Raw genomic sequence first — 20,150 nt, forward strand, 5'->3', positions numbered from 1 at the left:
GTTAGAAATATAATTCTTTCTTGAGCACCAACATGAAAAACATTTTGTGCTGTTTAAGTTTGTTTATATCCTATTCACATCTTGACCAAAGAGACAGTGATTTAGATTTAGACATGGTTAATAAGTCTGTTATAGAGGTTACAGGTCTGCCATCAAGTCCTGCGATGAAGGACATATAGTCCCTAAAACAACTGTGTCTCAGCTTCAGCTACATCAGAGTCTCACCTTTTCATTCATGTTTCCCTTGACTGTAGCTTTTCTCTCAGGTTTACCATTGAACTACTTGTGCCCATCTCCAAACCACACATTTTTAATCTTTCTATTTCCACACAGTGTTAGCAGGGATAGAGTGAAGGTCGTGGAGGAGAAAACCACCATTACATTACTTAAAATAAGTGCAGAGACTTAACTTAATCTGATACAGATGTAGATGATCTGTAGATGGCTTGTTAGGACCAAGGTGAACCTCATTATTAGCTGTTCTCTGCTGTGTGTTTTTAGGCCATTATGTTATATTCGTCTTGCCATTAATCTCACTGTCTTTCTTAGTTTTAAAGTTAATGAAAGCACTTTTCTATCTGAAATATCAAATTTTAGCACATTTTAACATTAGGCCTCATTTTTGCACATTATGCAAAAGTGGTGGATATTATAAAAGTAGACTTGTATATCTATGAAACTTTAAATATAAATCAAGCTATGAATGTCCCACATGTTTAAGTATTTTGCCACACAGCATGAGCGGGGCTACACAGGATGCAGTGAGTAAAACAAAGCAGTTTTAAGAAGCTTCTTACTGGATACAAAGCTTAACCAACCACCTGTGTCCACTGCGCAGCACTTATTTTTTTCCCGTTAGCTGTATTAGACAGATGCTTTTTGGAAAAGCTGTTGTTGTTGCTAAGCAACTAGTGAAACCTCATCTGATGCATGACACTCTTTTGCTAAAGGAATTATTTTAAGTAAAACAGTTTGTCCTTTCAATTCAAAAAAAAGAAAGACAGACAAACACTGCTCTGAAGACTTGCACTAAACAGACACAGCGGTGGCTAATTCATTCTGTAATTTACGTGAACTTATTGCATTCAGAATTTCCTCTATTTGTATTGCTACCATAAAGTATTTCTCTGCTGTCACTTTAAACTTTGTCTCATTTGTTTAATAAAAACAGAGATGGAGATAATGACTCTGTAGAGAGATAGCAACTTGGAGAATGAAAATGAATTGTTTTTGCCTGTGCCATGTGGCATATTGTGTAGGAAGCAGAGGCTGACCGATAAAACGATATCACTAATTATCATGATATAATTTGTATCTGTAGCAGTGTCACTAAAGTCCCAAATATATTGATATATTTCTTAAACATTGTGTTAGCACAGTGAGGAGATATAAACTGATCTACCTCAGATTTGCAAATCAAATGTTTGTCATTCTCTGTTCATCAAGAAGAGTTTAAAACTACAACCCTCAGGAGCATAAACTCAGCCTTTAAACTTAATATAAAGAGTATTTCTCTATCTTAATAGTATCAATGTTAATTGATATACATGTTTTTGTCTTGATATAATTCTTAGCTTAGATCACCCAGGTCTAATGAAAATTGCTGTGTCAAGATCAGTATCAGATAAAACAAACTAAAGCTTAATGTCTGTTACCTTCAATTTTTATTTTTCAGTGAAATCCTTTCCTGTGGAGTGTCACCGCTCTCTCAATATGTATAAGGTAAGTGTCTTCTTTATTCACTGCACAGTGCTTTGCAGTATTGAAAAAGACCTTGAAAGTTTTCTTTGTGGTAAAAAATTAATTGTACAAAAATGAGTTTGGTGTAACTTCATATTACTGAGAGAAACAAATGACAAAAAGGGAAAATGATTTACTTCCTTTTCCTGATCTATTACGAATATATACAAAAGTGAAGGCAAAACTGCGTTTTTGCATAATTTAGTCTGTTTACTATAAAACCTTTCCATCACATAGTATAAAACATGTATCTGTTGATCATTTTTCAAAGTATGCTACTGAGTTATGGGTGTTTTTATCAGAATGGTCATTTTACTATCATTAAAAAAATGCTTTTGCTTTTGTGTTCATGGTGAATGTTAAGTCCCCTCCAATGGAAAAAAAGGAGTTATAATTATTACAGTTTCCTGAAGTTTTGCATTCTCCATAAGTTCATTTACTTAACATAAATACAGTATAACATAAAAAGGGTCAGCTGTGAAAGGTAAGTACTGAAATGCGGCTCATGATGGAGGCACATGAGCCCTCATAGCTACTGCATATACAGGTTGTGTCTATGAACATTACAGTGAAATGGTAAGGCTGTCTTGTTACTATAGTTACAAAGCCGTGGTTCTAAGAAAAAAACTTGATAAATGATCCTTTTGCATACTTTGCTGTGATTGCAGTGTTGAATATTTAGCAAAATGTCAGCAGAAGCACTCACTGCATGCTACACACAAGCTGTACAAAAACCAAAAAAGTAAACATTAAATTCTGGTTGGCTCAGTCGTTCGTATACATCGATTATGGAGCCAGAGTGTTGAGTCAGATAGTACATTTACAGAGATTTAGACAAAGAGGGAGACACAAACTTATATTTAGAATGTGAGAGTCAATAACATCAGTGCAATATAACCCAGGGAGCAGCATCGTAGATTGTTATTTGTCATCAAATTTGTATTTTATTTTCGCTGAATGAAGCTGCTGCCAGGTTGCAATGCAATCCAAACTGTTCTTCTAATATTGACCATTTGACATAAATGGAACAGGGACGAAAAATGGTGCAAAGGAGCAAATAAAAAAACCTCTCTATTGAGTAATATCATCCTTCTGTGTAGATGCAGGAGACCTGGCTTGTGAAGTGGTCAGCCACAGTGAAGAAATCTCCTCCATGTAATTCTTGATTAGGAGTCACATCGTGCACTTGGCTGTGGATATTAAACCCTGCACACGCGCACAGAAACACACACACACACACACACACACACACACAAATTATGCATGCTGTTAAATCCAATGGCAATAAGGGGATATTTTGTTTAGATTGTATTTTCATTACCTGCAATGCAGGGAAGAGTCGTTTGTGTGGTTGCCCCCCCACTGGGATTATTGACTGCTGGAGCGAGGCTGTCACCAAAGGCATCAACTTGCATCAGCTGACTCGAAGTGGTCTCTGCTGTGATCCCACCATATTGTGGGGGAGAATAAAGCATCTTCATCTGCCCTGAGAGCTCTGCATGGTAAATGAGAAATCCTCACTCTTTTATTGTTCTACAGAGTAGTTCAATTAAAGGTCTATTGCTTTACTCCTTAAATTATACAATGCGTGGCATCGGACCTCATAAAAGAAACAAATTGTGCATTCCAGTCTTTTTAAACCCCGGTTTTATCTTGCAGTTAAAACTGAACCTTGTGTTTCTGAACACGTTGTCAACATCACTGTGGCTGTCAAGTCTTGGGGGAGGTGTAGAGGTGATGTCTATTTAAAGGTGCATAGAGTGGAGCTGCCTGATTCTGTCTAACTAGAAAATCACCAGCCACCTGCTTCACATCGTAAAGATATACTGGACAATTAATGTGCATGTGAGAAAATCTGTTCAAACAGATTGTCAAACCGCCCACACGTTTGCTAATAGGCTCAGATGTGAAACTTGCACTATAAACTACTTTCAGATTACCCCCTCCCCCCCCCCTCCAGCACAACTGTATTTAAATCTTTGCAACGGGTGTTTTGACAAATCTGGGAATGCAAAGATAATCAACTCATCCGAGTACCCGGATTGTGATCTGCAAGATCAGGAGGCTGGCTCGGCTGCTTTAGATCCTGGCTGTTCTGCAGGGATGTCCCATTGGGAGGAAGCGGGAGGCAGGTGGAAGAGCAAGACCCATGCTGGTCCCCAGGGAAGAGCTGGTGAGGGGAAGGATCAACAAACCTGAAATATTTCAGACTGAATTAAAACTCAGCTCAACGTGTTAAGTAAAAGAAGAATTGTATTTTCATCATTAACAATTATAAGGTAGTCTATAACATACACAATTGTTCCCATATTTTGGCAACAAACATCTTTATTAACCCAGCTCTGTATTTTACACAGTTTCACACAAAATCACTACAGGCTACAAATAAATCATCAATCACCACCATAAGATTGATTTTCTGTGCCTGAAAATTGACAGAAGCGGCAAGAGAGGCATTCTAGTGGCTCTTTATGATGTATTGTTGTCTATATACACTACCTGGGCTGTGCAACACAATCTCACTCTTAGCTTTTTCTAACACATTAATGCAAGTCTCTGCCTGCATTTTGTTACCTTATCAATTTTTAAATATAGATAATGGATCAAAGCGGCTCCTCCTGTCTTTAGTGTGATCAGCTAATAGAGGAAATCCCTCTGAAGACGAGCTCATTGAACATATTATTCTCTAAATCAAAACACACCTTTGTCACTCATTATTGCAAAAAAAGAAAAGTTAGTGACTCCTTCGTGTAACTCATTGTTGAAGTAGTAGATTTTAAGATTGTTCAGTGGCCATGGCAGCTGATACCCCTGCTGCTAGGTTTGCCCAAGTGACACATTTGAAGCCAAAGTTTGCTGTCAAAATACCAAACGACTCAACCCAAAGGAATCCCAGAAAAAGAAAATGGCAACAAGGATTTTTACGATCGATTTAACATCTAAAAAAAGTAATTACACTGTCTTTCTTCTCCCACTGCTCCTTAAATTGTATTCTTTTTTTGGATTTTATCATTCACTTATTGAATTCCTCAGCCGCTCTTGTCTGTGGCTATAGCATCCATTAATGCCGACGGTCGAGACCAATGAGGCAAGGCGAGGTCTGCTTTCACAGCCCAATTGTCTCCCCAGAATCCTGCGGTGAATGCTCCGGCCTACCGCTGACATGAGAACAATCGCAGCCAGTGAGGGAACCGCGAGCATCTGGCTGCTCAGAACAGCAGAAATCCTCTATCACATGCTTTGAAGTGTATAGATGAAGGGACGCCTTCCTATGGGTCGACAGGGAAATGTGTTGCTGGCCGTCCCCAAACTCGAATGCTTCTCCCTCCCAGTCGCAACACACACACACACACAATAACAACAACAAAACACAAAAACCCAACCCTTTAGACTTTCCACCCAGGGTACAAAATAGAGCTTATTTTTCCTTTTTAAACCTATGATTCTAATTGAGCTAATAACCTTGTAACCATGACAACCGATGTTTAAATTGATTGTTTCAGTTTGTTAGGAAAGAAAAGAGAGAAAGGCGATTTGTGAGGTATTTAAATCAGTCATGGCCAACGGGAAAACAAAATGGAAACAAAATGCAAGTTGGCTGGCAGACTATAGATAGCTGCACCAACTGTTGACTCTAATGTTGCTGCACATGTTCAGCTCCACAGTATTTCAAATAGAAAAACCTGAAAAGGATTTCTTTACTAATGAATCCTAACACAGTATATATTTACATGGGCAAATAAACTACCTGTGATTCCATGACATAATGTGCTTTGTGCACAATTTGAAGAATAATAACATAGGTTAAATGATTTATGTTTGATTGTATGATTCTCCTGTTTCTGTTTGTTTGTGTGTTGGTTTATTTGTTGGCAAGATTACACAAAAACTACTGAACTGATCTACACCAAACTTAGTGGATGGATGTGGCTTGGGATAAACCCAATACATTTTGAAGCATTAACATTTAAACATTTTCATTAATTTATCAAGGACTAATGCACAGATCTTGATTTTCCACTTGTTGGCACTATATTTCATGACGGATAAATCATTTATACGATCACACCATTTCCTTTTTTCAAGAATATTTCTACTATAAGGACTAGACAATCATGTGTAGGACTGTTTGGCCTTGATGGAGGTTTGCACTCAACCAACTGCCATTCTACGTTATATATGGATAATATGCTAAAGAATATTAACCCCCTCAGACTTAACCAAATAAAAAAAATCCTCAGTACCTGTAATTATCTTGTAAGGAGCCAAACAGAGTCAGGTGAGGATTGCCAGTGGAGTCTTGTCCCTGTGGAGCAGCTGAGGAACAGAGATGACATACACTTCAGGGCTGTGCACCATAGCCTAAATCTAATTGATAAGCTTATTATGTGCACATGGTTGCAGGGTCGGATACTGTATTATGCTATATGATTTATTCATCTAGTGTTTTTTATATACAAATAAAACATATAAATGCAAAGAGTTAGACCAGAGACATACCAGAGTATGAGTCATAGGATGCACCAGGGGACGGGTTTAAGTTGTCTGTCCTAGCCAGAGGAGAAAGGCTTGGTTGCAGAGCATGGATGGTTAAACAGTCTGTCAGTGGGTCCTGGGTCACACCAGCACTAGATCTCATCTAGAGAAATTACATTGAACATAAACAGTGATGTTGTGCATGACCAGTTATCAGATTCTGGCATACTTTTCTTTAAATGATTCTAATGTTAAGATATTACTTTTAATTGTAATATTCACAATGACCTGTGTATTTATATTATGCAGTTGAGTTTTCATTTGTAAGATATCACAAAGTAAAGTCTTACACATCTGACTTAATTACCACACTTCCTCTGGCAAGTCACCTCAGACACGACTTGTTAGATGTTAATAAATCTTCATTATTAGATCTGATCCTTGGACATAAACAAATCTAAATGAATCTATGGAAGCAAGATTTTAAACTTGGAATCTTGCAGGAACACCGTACAGCTTTTGTCTCTCTTTCTACCCGCATTATCTTTTACTCTACTACCTTCAGTCAAATACAGACAATGAACACACAAGACATGAAACACAAATGTACAGAATATAGCAGAGATTTTGAGATCATCTCAGAAAGGAACAAACATAACATTCACTCCAGCTTGAGAGCCACGAGTGAAATCACAATTACAATCAACATTTGTTATTTGAGTTTTTAATGAAAGAAGCTGTGTGTGGGAGACTTTGTAAAATGTCGCTTTTTTAGAAACTCCCACCTCTTTGTCTGTATCTATGGTGACATAACCCTTGGTAAGAGCTAAAGAGCATGAGTCTCTCACACACGTGTTGCAAAATTGTTACAGCGGCGACGAAACTGATCTGAAAATCCGCAACATGTAGTCACGTTTTGTGGCAAGTAAAGCGAATCTTAATTGTGTGTATTTTTTTGTGCGACCAAGCTCTGTGTGTGTTGACATCAGCTTGATGTACAATACAAACTGATAAGACAGCTAGGTGGGGGTTTACATCTGACTGCATGCACACCAAGATGTTAGTTAATGAAAGTTAATTACATTTTTCCATATGTAATTAAGTTGCAGTGCTTAGCACAGTGGAATGGAGAGAACATTATACTCAGTATCATTGGCTGACAAATGAAAGCACAATGAAATGAAACATAAACTGTGTCGATGCAGCTTTGTTCACGATCGTAATGTTGAAGCGATGCTGTGCACTTGAAAACATCACTGCTGAGATCCGGTCAAGGTCTTAAGTTATAACTAATGAACCTAATGGGCTGTGTATTCATGGCAACCTTGAAATTCGTTTTAAACCACACGCTTTGATCGATACAAGGAGCCCACAGTGTGTTGATAAGTCTGCACCCTCGGATTTGAGAAGTGCTGCGTCAGAGCACATCGAGCACAGCGGTCCACTGTGTTCACCTTTATCAAGTCATGTGAAAATGACATCAGGCTGCCACAAAGTGAGCCCGTTCAAATCTGCACATCAGTCTGCGTTATCACTTTGTCTTGTGTTGTTTCAGATGTCAGATGACAGCGACGCATCAGTCCTGTGTCTTATTCTTTAACCTCACTCTTGAAATGCAATGTTATGCCATATTTTTTGGTATAGTGTGAACACTGTGACATGACATAGAGTAGAAGTCTAACTGAAATAGACAGATGTGGTCATATGAGATCCTTCATCAGCATTTGCAATTATTGTTTTCTATTATTGTACAGGTTAAATCAAAACCCTCAAACCATCTGCCCCTGGCCTCAGATTTGGGATTAGGATTATCTTTTATTAGCTGTAGGTGTTCAGATCATGCAATCACACAACTGTTTATTTTCCTTAAAAAATGGTTAACTGTTGTTGACACGTTACTATGGTTGGCTCAGTTGATCAGAACAGTGATTTGACTCAGAGTAAATTTATTAATCAGCACGACCTCCGATCTATATTCACCATCACCCATCCCCTTTGTAATTAAACTCAAAGAGCCAGTGACTCACTCATAAATCATGCATCTTTTACTCTTGTCTTTGTACTTTCTTTTTAAAACAGGGCTCAATGCATTGGCTTCATGTCTTTTACAATTTGTTTTCCTTTGCCAGTTACATTCAGCTTACTGTTTCCATAATCACTTGGGTTTTAAAGTAGCTAAAATACTCACTGAAGAGTACGTTTGTATTTTCTCAAAGTACCCTCACCCTAAAGATTGTGAGTTGTGTTGCACAGATTGTGTACCTTCTTCCGTAACTGTCGCTCTTTAGTGGAGTGGGATTTCACGTGTTTCCTCAGGGAGCTGGGATCAGTGTAACGCTTTGCACATCCAGGAACCTGGCACGCATACGGCTTCTGTGGACCACAGATATTATGAAAACTTGAGTCCACATAGAGACAAAGACACACACGCACTCACATATACATAGCTGTACAACACCATCTATATTTGCACGTGTGTCTGCGCTGGGCTGCCACTCACTGTGTCCAGGTGTGTGCGCTGGTGTTTGGCTCGGTCACTGGAGTTGCTGAAGGCCTTGTGGCACCCTGGGTGCTGACACATATAGGGTTTCTCCCCCGTGTGGCTGCGCAGGTGGATCTTCAGGTTTTCCAGCCGAGAGAAAGCCTTCTTGCAGCCCTCGAACTGTAACCACATACAAACACAGTCAAACTCGAAATGAGCCCCACAAGTGCTTCTCGCACAGCGTTGCACACATACTCGGAGAGCTGGGAACTTATTAGTTGGAATCACTGCAGACAAAAAGGCTGCTGACCTCAGTGTGTGGGAGGGAGTGGAACACGATGTAGCCTATAGATAAACATTTGAATAGAAAAAGATTTGACAGGCAGCAGCTATGAGGAGCAGAGTCGTGAGGGGATAAACATTTGGTTGGGACAGATGCATCTTTTGTTTTCTCTTAGCTGAACGTATTGTATTACATGTCTTTATGTATTTTTTATCATAAAGCGATTCTGTTTTTACAATTAGTTAATCCCTTACTGGATATGAATTATGTTTTTAGAATTTGTACTTTACATGAATCTTGAACCCTTTTGATTACACTCCCAGTCTCTTCCAGGTAACTTTACTCTCATTTTAAGTGATATGGAACAAAATGTACAGAGGCACAGGTATGGTGGAAATCTATTTTCTCACGTATTTTCTTATTTTCCTCCGTTTTTTGCAGCCCTGCTACAAAATAAAAACAGTGTTGGGGCAAATCTTGATGGAATCATAACTCTTTGTTCTCTCATACTTAAAACTACAGGCTTTCCCAAAAGGCAACACTGTCATTTGGCCTCAAATACACATTTTAAATTAATTTCACTAAACGTCTTTTCAGCATTTCAGGAACACACATCTGATGGTCATTAGTGTCACCAGCAGGGGTCAGTGTTTATACACACATCGATGTATTGTCATTTTGTGTTTTCAATCCTTTATCCTCGATCACCTTGACAGCAGCTTGGATCAGTTGCAAAAGTAACTATCACTTAAAGTGGGCTATTTTTAATATACATACAGCACAAGTAAGACTGAAGAATAACGGCATCATACTGAAGACCTGGCACTCGCACTGTGTCGTGAGAACCAAGAAAACACTGATATCCCTGTTTATTTAAATCCATGCGACTACGGTGACTTCACTGCAGAAACATTTGAGTCATCCAAGCTTTTTAAAGCCGGACTCCCTTTCCCGCTCTCAGGGGGGTTTGGAATTTCCTTACTAAATGTTATTGAGGAAAAAACAACACGCAGAGCATGTCCAATTTTGTTATGTTTCCTTCAAGACTGGATTCCTCACATACTCATACCTGCAGGTCATCACTGCTAGAGCCAAATTAAAACTCTTCCCCATTAATAGTTCACTTATAACATTAATTTACATTCCACATAGAAATGCTTATCATTCCGTCCTCACGACATGGCTAACTTCTCTATTCTCAAAAAAACGATGTTCCTGAAATTGAACTCGCAAGTGAATATTTTTCACATCACTTTTAGCTAAACCTGGTTTGCAGCAAAGCCATCATTGTGAGTCAATATCCTGGCAATCATCTTTTGAATGATGAATGGATGGCAGTTGTATTCTGGAAATTCTACAATCACAGAAGGTCTGGGGTTCATCAGCAGTGAATATGAAGAGTTCTCGACATTTTGTCAAAGCAAACAACAACTGAGTAGTTGAGTAACACAACATGAGAAATGCTTCTCTTAACCTCTCATCCTTTTTCCCCACACACAAGAGCAAATCTTCCATCTGAGCTCTCTTTTCCAATTCTGAGACAATGCATTTGAAAAGTACTGATCCTTAATATAAACAGAAGAAATAACAGAAAACCCTCTTGGCTGAAGTTCGGCCAGAAAAACCCCCAACCTAGACTGAGATAAATGGCCTCTCGGAACCAAAGTGGAAGCACAAGCGAGAACCAACATGAATCTAAAATACTGCCAGGACTCCGGGACCAGCCAGGGGTACGTCACTGTATAACTCTCTCTCTCGTGAAGCACTCATAAAGCACGGAGGGCTCTTTAGTTGGTCGCGAGGGACGTTGGGGCTGAAACAGAAGCAGCATGGCTCCTCAGTGTAGATCAGTGTTACAGCCAGTGCCTGACAGGCCCTGGCAGGTAAACTCATGCCCTGGCTGTGCAATGACAGCTAGAGTCTGTGCCAGCAGCGTCTGTCCGGTGCCCAGTCTTACTCTGAGGTCAGTTCACTCTGGACTCCTCTCTGTTTCACCATATTTCTAATTTCTTTGCTCTTTTTGTTTCTCCTGTTTCCTCACACTGTGTTTTTTCAGTTGGACTATGTGATAAAACAATATCAGTAATTTTCGCAGTATAGTTTTAATCACTAGCAACCTTACAAAAGTTGGAAGAATAACACATAATTGTTCAACCTCAGATATTTACAATGTGTTGCTGTTTATAAAGAGTTTGTTTGTCTTTTCTCATAAAGAAGAGTTTAAAACCACAACCTCCACCCAGGAGCAAAAATCCGCCTTTAAACTTAAAGAAATAATATTGTGACATTTATTGTGATAATTATCAATATCGACTAATACCTTTATCTCTACCATGTTATTAATGAGAAAGTATATAAAAAATGCATCAGTGTTACCAGCAAAGAAAATAAATCATACAAACTTTAAAATAAATAAAATGATAATTGTCAGTAATTTCATGATACTATGAACAAGCCTTTAGCAGTGACTGCAATACACTGTAATATACTTATGGACAATCGTGATTCATTCATGACCTTTAACTTAATGAAACATAATAATCTCCAGGATAGGATTCAATGTCTATCGGCCTTTTTAGATTAAATTTGGAACAGAGTGATTGTGTACTGATGCTGAATAACAGGAAAGTAAATTACAGGTGTTGGAGCAGAGGTTCCTGGAGCCGAAACTAAGCGAGTTCCTTCCAAACAGTTGTGAGGATGAAGCCTAAATTGTTGACAAACCTGAAATCTGAGGCTTGACATGAGCAAGGTTTGAATTACAAGCAGCTCGAATATGGCAATTTAGTGGATTAGGATAGAATGAAGGTTTTAATTCTCATTCTATACAAATGCACTTGTTGAACAAAGCATTATTAATTAAGTATGAAGTAAATTGCTTATACTCATGTACCAAACTAATGTTGTTTTACTTGTATGTTTTGCATTCAGTAAAATTAACACACAATTTACTCAAACATTAAACCTTAAATTAATCGATAGAACACCTTTTGGCTTCCAAACTCAATCTCCACCACTCAATGAAAGAGTCATGCAATTACCCCAATAGTAATGGCACAGAAGGATGTAAAGCATTATTAGAAAATCTTAAATGATAAACCGACTCACAATGAAAGTGGAATTCTGCTTTGTTTGAGGTCTGAGTTCAAAAAAAGGCTTTTAAAGCCTCATATGTTTAAATCACGACATGTCAACACACAGTGATGTTCAATCATCACTAAAACAGATTGTGAAGTGACAAGTACAAGTCTGGGCCTGCCCTTTACGTTGCCTGTGTAACAAGAGCCACCTCATTGTTCTGTTGCCGTCTCACACTCGCGTCATTTATCGTGCGTCAGTTTGCTCACCTGCCAGTCATTTCCTATGGCTCTATATCTTTGTATAGTCAGAGCGGTGGGTTCAGTTTTCCCCGTGTAAACTCTGAATCTGTGAAATACACAATCGTGCTCGTGTCTATGAAATTAATCAAAAACCTGAACAAAATCCACACAAAATCAAAGTTTCTGATTAAAGTACAGGAGCGATAGTCTTCTGTGCTGGCTCTTTTTTTCTCTCTCTTGACTTTCAATTCGCCTGTTCTGTAATTACTCCACACAAGTGCCCACTTTATTTGACTTCCATTTTTGGCCATGGGTCGTTTCCGATACTTTCGCCTTTATTGAATGATGACACGCAACACAGACCTGCAACACAGACCTGCAGCCAACAAAATGTGGCCCCATGGCAACAGAGTGTGCTTCAGCTAATAAGTGAGTACCGTGGTACAAAAGGTTGACTGCAGGTATGCATGGTGTTAATAATTGACTTGTTCAAAGTGTGTTTGGCAAGTGGTTTGTCAATTGCTCACCAAAGTCTCAAGTATTTTCCCAGTGGGGGTTAGAAAAAAACAAAAAATGGCGCAAAAGTTGTAAATCGTAAAATTCCGCAACAACCATTAGATGGATTTCCATGAAATTTAGAGCAGACATTCTTGTTTCCAGACAATAAATCCTGATAACTTTTCCTGGAGCACTGCCATGAGGTTGATATTTTTGACTTAATTGAAATAATGACACGGTGGATTGCCATGAAATTCGATTTGTAAAGAGTCCAGACAATGAATTTCAATGATTTGATGATTTTTCACTTATATCCGCATGAATCAACTGCTTGTACTGGAACAAATTTTATATATCATCTGGCCACACTGCCCATCAGATAAATTAGGTTAACTCATTTGGCTTTTAGTGAAACATTGCAGCAGCTAAAATGACTGTGAAATCAGGTACAGATATTAATGGCTTGGTTCAGGAACATTTCTAATCTCTATAGTGATCACCTGATATCGAATGTAATGTCACAAGTAGGTTACAACTATTGTTACCTCATCCAAGGAGGTTGTGAAGGATTTCATTGCAGCATGTCAAGGATTGTCAGCAGGATTTCGCAAACTATAAAAGCAATTTCCTTGGAATTCCGTGCCCATGACCCAAAGGAGAAGCCATGACATTTGTAGTTGATGTGGATAAAATGGCAGATCCAGGATGTTTAAAAAAAAAAATTATTTAACTGAAATATCGAGGTTAGCTTTAGCGTAGAAACGCTTTCTCTTAGTCTCTTAAAACTACAAACATGGTAAACACGACACCTGCTAAACATCAGCATGTACGTTTTGTCATTGTGAGCATGGTAGCATATTGATGTTAGCATTAAACCTAAGTAAAGCTTCACAGATCCACTAGCATGGCAGTAGACTCTTGTTCCTACTGTGTGAAATCGTTCACATCACAAACAAAAACAACAAACTAAAGAGATTTAATTAAGTTGCAACTCATATGAAAGAATTAGACCGTCCATCTTGGAGAAACAAAGCCTTCAACAAAAAGGCCCGTGGATAAATGCCAACTCTTTGGCCACAGATACAGACCTGTGGAGAGCCAGACTGTGGGGCATCACCTTCCCAGAACAACAGCCAAGTTCTTCAGACGATGGCCGGGCAAGTCCCCTGCTGCTGCTGACAGGCTCGGTAGCTACTTCAGAGCCACGGTGCCAGATCTAAAGTGCTGGGCCTCCTTTGTGCAGATTTAACAGCTACATAATTGACTCTACTCCCACATCAATTATCGCAGAGCTCCGCTAATTACTCCATGGCCAAACTTAAGAGAAAAGAGAGGCCATATTTGTGATCTAAACCTTGGTCATAGAGAGCACATGAAGGTTTTTTCCCCCTAGCCTTAGATATTGTGTCTCTGAATCGAACACTAAGAATTGAACTCAGTGAGCTCCTCTGTGTTCCTGCTTTGACTGAATACACTCTCCCCTCTTACAAATGGTAATCATATTCATCTCAGTGTATAGAAGGTAAGATAGAATATGGAATATTTTTTTCTGATATGTAGAGGTCAGGTATTATGATAAAATAAAGCTTTGACTTCAGTTGCATGAAAAGAGAGTTGTGATTTGCATGTTGTACCGTGCACTTGTTGGGTTTCTCTCCTGAATGGACCCTCATGTGGATAAGAAGCTTGTATCGGGCGTTGAAGGGCTTGAAGTTGCGTGGGCAGCTCACCCAATAGCAAGTGAAATCCTCAGCCTTCCGCTGATCCACATGCAGCTTCTCTATGTGCCTCACCAGCTCCTCCTTTTGGTCATAGACTGCACTGCAGTCCAACCACTTGCAGCAGTGGGCCCCATAGTCCTCCAGCTCTCCTTCTTCTTCCTCCAGCATTGGGACCTGTGGTAAAAATCCCATCCCGTGCCTTGGAGGAAGCATGGGAGCTTGTGTGAGAGCATCCTGAGATGAGTGCTTTATTTTGCAGTGACGGCTGGAGAGGTGAACATGCTGGTGGGAGTGGTAGGGTGGTGGAGGCCCCTGTGGAGCTGTGGTCAGCAGAGCTGGCTGTAACTGTGAGGGTCTCGCCCCACCATCCTCTGGGAGGCACTGCTGCTCCACCACCATATTAGCCATCTGGCTCTCCAGACCCCCGGCCTCTTCGAGCACCTGCATACGGCCGCACACTGTCTGTGGGGCCATAGCCTTGGAAGAGCCCAGCATGCTATAGGGATGGGAGTGGGGGATACAGCGTCCTTTCACACCCAGGAAGTGACCATAACCTTCAGACTGGACAGGTGAGAGTGTGGAGTGGGAGGCTGGTGAGCAGCGGGAACCATTGATATAAGCCACAAGTGAGGTGGGCGAGGTGCGTATGATTGAGTTGAAATCAGTGCCCATGACATCTGACAAAGGCGACATGGAGAGAGCTCTTTTCTTGGCACGAGACGACCTGGGGCTTCCAGCGTCAGCTGCAAACAGGTACGAAGGTAGGGACGCAGATGTGCTCGTGCCTCCTGATACGGTTGTGCCAGACATGGCTGTGCCTGGTGAGACGCTGAGCTGCTCGCCTCCCTCGCTGGCCTGGGTGGAGCACTGAGGTAATCCCAGTGGAGGGAGCACACGGTAACCATATGGCCAGTCATGTCTTCCACTAAACACTGACTGTGTTTCAAACAGACTGAGGGTAGTGGATGCCAGGGATTCTCTGGACAGTAAGGACCTGAAACAGTGTTGTTATCCACTTTAGTAACACAGTAAAGGTTTAGTGAGCTCATCATCATATACTGTAATCGATATTACCCACCTGGCGTCAGTGTGGGGAATTGTTGCACCATGTAAACTAGACGGAGGATGAGGCCCTGCAGGAAATATCTGGCCTGTGACAGAAGTCAGGTTAGCAGCAGCTGCTTGACCAAACACTTCCATGGTTGGTACAGACACAGGGCACCCTGCTGGACATAAACCCCAAAATTCAATACACAGAATATCCATATGAGAACCACCATAGTAAAGTATAGGTTACAACAGAGCTGTAGAACTTTCATCCACATTCAACAAATCTCCACAGATCAGCTCAGAGTGTTAACATAATATTAAACAAGTTTCTGGAAAAGATATTAAATTCTTATTAAAATTAAAAGCATCCCATTTATTCTGCATTAATAAAGGTTTATACAGTAGATTGTGGAATGTCCCTCACCTGAGCAGCTCGGCCTGAGACACTTTCTGCTCTGTTAATCACTAATGAGCTTTTCACCTCCTTCCACTTTTCCTTGGTAGAAATTTAAGGACAGTCTTTATGCTTGGTTAATTATCAATAAATCAGGGGCCGAGAAGTCTTGCAGGGAGACAGCGAGGTTGTGAGGAGCACATTGGGAATGAGCTGAGTCGGTCCACAACATCGCTCTGGCAGACTTTGTCATTTTATAGATGTGTGTCCTGATTTTGCTGATTACATGCAGACAATGGGTGTGTTCAGTTACATGCTGAATGCTGCAGTGTTAAAATACTCATCTGGGGAGTAACTTTTGTTTTTACCTTTGAAGCTGCTGTTTGAGGAGCACAGTTTTGTCCGAGTGGTATTTGTCACTGTTGTGGTGGGAGGATGGTGAGTAGGTTCTTGCTGTTGTGGGGATCCACAGGGCATGTTTAGATGTTTCCCATTAGTCAGCACCTGCCTGCGGAGGCTCAGGGTTGGCAGAACCACGAGGCTCCTGCTCTGGTTCCCAGAGGCCAGGGAGTGAACGTCTCCTTTTTTTGCTTTCTCTGTTCCCAAGGAGGGACTCAGATTGGGCCGCGGCGAGGGGGACATGGGGATCTGGATGGACTGGTGTCCCGCAATCATGCTCATTGATGGGGACACATTGCATGGAGACACCAGGAGCTGGCAGCCTTTTCCGCTCATGGCTGAAACGTTTTGACAGTTGAACTGTAGTTGCATATCAAAGAAGTTGCTTTACTCAGGTCCTGGTAGTACGCAGCTCATACCTGTTGATGATTCAAAGACAAGAAATCATAAACGTATATAGGGCATTAATTAAGAGGATCTGACACCAGTTCCTCAGAATCACAACCTGTTGATAATAGAAAATCATAAAAATAAAGAATGACTGAACTAAAACATGGGACATGGGAAACATGGCATTTTAAAAAAAAATTACCATTAAACCCACTATGCACTTTTTTCATACTTTTTCAACCACAAACAGTGTAACCGTGCATTGTACTAAACAAAATCTGTAACGTAACAAAATCCTTTCAGTTTTAAACATATTGATAAAATAATAAATAATATAATACAACAAAAAATAAATTGAAATATGACAAAACAGTATGTGATAAAATTGTAAAAAAAAAAAAATGGATTGAGATAAAAAACTGTTTATTAGAAAATAGTAAATATTAGACTAGCTCCACAAGAAAATATATTTTAATAAAATCTCTTAACTTGTTAACTTCTTCTTTGATAAACAACATGATAAACATAAAATACTTATAAAATAATAAGCAGGTATCAAAATGTGATTAAACAACTTTCTACCAGAGAACAGTCCGATGAATGAAAGAATAAAAATATGACCTTTACAGTGATTGTTTTCATCCCAAGACGACGCGTAAACTTCTTACCTGCTGTAGTTGTCGTCAACACTTTCTCCAGACTGGCGCGTCAGGACCGGGACGCGTGTGTGCGCGTCTGTGAGCAGGTTTCTGGCAGCAGGAGATGAGCTGTGGTTTGGTTGTGAGCAGACTTGGTGATGGTTGTTCTCATTGAGCTCAGAGGAGGAATGTTTCAGCGTCTCCCCTCCTCACCACCTCCACCACCACCACATCCACCTCTCTGCCACCAGGAACTACTTTTCTCTACTCCCGGCGCCCTTTTGCCCTTCACACCGGCTTCGTGTGGACTTTCGCACTAAACAGTAAATAATTGAAGACTTTTTATTTTAAGTCACAGGTTTGTTACTTGCTTCTATTACCGCCTGTAATGTTTTTGCGCGTGCGTATTGAAAGCAGTCTTCAGGCGAGCGCGCGCCATCACGTCATCATGTGAATCTAAACCAGTGGCATGAGTCAACCAGCATTATTATGTTTAATAAGTTCAGTTTAATTAAGTTGTTGCAAAGTTATAGAAAGTCATATTAAGTTGCTATCTTAAATATGTAAAACCATTTTAACCCCCTTTTATTGAAAAGAGCACATCTCCCTTTTGTCAAAAGTTATAGAGCAACAGTCAAATCATTTCATCAATTTCAGCTTTAGCCAAAGTAACATGAACACAGTTCCATTGACTGATTTTCCCCTTCAGTAAAACTGAAATTGTAAAAGTCTTTATTATTCTAATCTGAAGACGAAGACAAATAATATCGAAAAAATGTTTCAGTGCAATGATGACAGCTCACATCCCATTTGTCCTCATTCCTAGATTACAGGATTGTTGACATTCTTTATTTTCTCTTTTGTGTTTTTGGTATAGACCCCTCAAACACTGATTAAGTTTTTAAAGTGCATGATTTTTCTATTCTTTGCACAATCCATTCCTCTCTAATTTGAACCTTGCTTTGAATTGTATGAGTCTGCATACCTGCTCTGTTCCCCGCTATAACACATCCCTCCTCCACTAACCGTCCACCTCAGCTCGGACCCTGTTCTTTCCTGGCTGCCCGAGTGTTTGCTCTGCAGATCCTGCTCCAGGTTGGCATGGAAACCAGCATGTTGACAGTAGGAGTGAAGGTAGCTGTTGGTTGGGCACATACATGAAGGAGGAGGAGGGGCTCTGCAAGCTAAAAATAATAAAGGTATAGTTTGACAGACAGCTGGCATATAATGAAAATGCATGTACAGAGATAATGCTTGTGTCTCGAGAAGCGTTGTGCAGCCAGACTTATTGTATTATCTAAAAATATGCATTGTTTCCAATGCTCTACCCACCTCACTGTTTTTTAGCTTTGGTTTGGCTATTTCAAAAAAGACACTTGCCATGATATTTGTTGATTTCAACTTTTGTAACAGCCAAATTTTGAATATTAAGTGGTAGTGACCTCTGGTGGCTTTATAGAGGCAACAATTAATCACCATGCTCCCAGGCTGGGGACGTTTGTGGGCCTACAATGTTTTCAGTCCCCTGCACTCATCATCATATCACTTTTCACTTTCATATTCCTAATATGACATCTTTAAAGAAATACTTCTCCTTTTTGAAAACAGTGATGTACTCCACAACATATGACTTTTCTACACCATCTGTTGTTTTTTTTTTTGGTGCGTGAAATATTCCCTCTTTTGCCAGCAGGGGATACTATTAGTACACCAATGGGGTGGTTGCACCATGGATAAGAAGGATAGAAGGGGGCATACATTTTTAAGTCCAGAAAAAGAAGAAGGAGAATGAGTCAGTAAATGTAGGAGAAAGAGGAAAATAGTACTCAACTGCTTCTCTGGATATTTCTGGCTTTGAGCAGCAATCCACTGTGGCCATTTGGCGTCTCCTTCCCTTGAATGAGTGAGTCACAGTGCGTTTCCAAATGTCAGAGTCCAACAGGACGGCGGGGTGTCTGAGCTTGAGGCAGAACAACAGCACAGATGCAGCCACTTGCTCTTCTTCCTCTTCCTCTCACACCACAAACCTGACACTCGCAGCAGTTTTTTCCATGTACACACTTACACCGGATCACATTTACACTTAAACATGTCACCTTGACTTTTCCTCTTCCTTCTCCGAGCACAGTATGTGTTTAGGGAACTGATTGAACTGAGTATAATCGAGGCAGCAGAGTGGAAAAGGTGACCAGACGAGATATGTAAGTGTTGACCATTTGTGAAAAGCTCAATTCGTCGTGGAATTAATGCCCTCATAGACTCTCCAGCACTTACAGAATCCATTTTCCCTCTGTTGATGACAGCATCAGCACTCCTGGAAGTAGAAACGCATTTATTCTGGTGTCAAGATGAGAAATCATGGGTGATTTCTCTGCGTGTTATATTACAATAGTCACTTAAAGTAATGCACACCCCTTAGGACCTGTGATTAATTAATCTGCTTTTGATTTGCTAATGACAGTTCAAGTCAAATACAAGGTTAGTGAAGGCTGACTCAGTCTTTTTAACTGCAGCTGTATAGAGACGACTGTGGCGAGTGTCGGAGATATCAATTTATCGGTATCATCCCTCATTATAACGGCTCCTAATAGCCCGCAGCACCACACATACTTACCTTCAGCATATTGATAGATAAATGCTGTGTCACACACGCCCATATCCGACAGTGCATTAAAAGTTTCTCATAAACATTCAAATTACTCATGTTCTTGGTGTTAAATTATTGTTTTTGCAAAGGTCTCAGCTGAAAAAGGAAATAA

The 20,150-nt window shown here is 40.1% G+C and overlaps 1 protein-coding gene across 2 annotated transcripts; it reads right to left on the minus strand.

Moving 5' to 3' along the window:
- Positions 1 to 1,645: 1,645 nt before the first annotated feature.
- Positions 1,646 to 18,575, minus strand: glis3 (GLIS family zinc finger 3). Of its 2 annotated transcripts, none has more exons than XM_020081845.2 (11): positions 17,422 to 18,575; positions 16,333 to 16,782; positions 15,599 to 15,746; positions 14,434 to 15,514; positions 8,717 to 8,878; positions 8,479 to 8,589; positions 6,241 to 6,379; positions 5,985 to 6,057; positions 3,778 to 3,935; positions 3,062 to 3,235; positions 1,646 to 2,946 (listed from the first exon to the last, which is right to left on the minus strand). In XM_020081845.2, exons 2-11 carry the CDS (start codon positions 16,733 to 16,735, stop codon positions 2,825 to 2,827), a joined length of 2,571 nt encoding a protein of 856 aa, XP_019937404.2. In that variant the 5' UTR covers positions 16,736 to 16,782; positions 17,422 to 18,575; the 3' UTR covers positions 1,646 to 2,824. The 2 variants fall into 2 exon arrangements, with proteins under 2 accessions (XP_019937404.2, XP_019937405.2); XM_020081846.2 differs by having other exon boundaries at positions 1,651 to 2,946; positions 15,599 to 15,743; positions 17,422 to 17,634.
- Positions 18,576 to 20,150: the final 1,575 nt, after the last annotated feature.

The sequence above is a fragment of the Paralichthys olivaceus genome, chromosome 18 (assembly GCF_024713975.1).
Source record: "Paralichthys olivaceus isolate ysfri-2021 chromosome 18, ASM2471397v2, whole genome shotgun sequence".
Lineage (NCBI taxonomy): Eukaryota > Metazoa > Chordata > Actinopteri > Pleuronectiformes > Paralichthyidae > Paralichthys > Paralichthys olivaceus.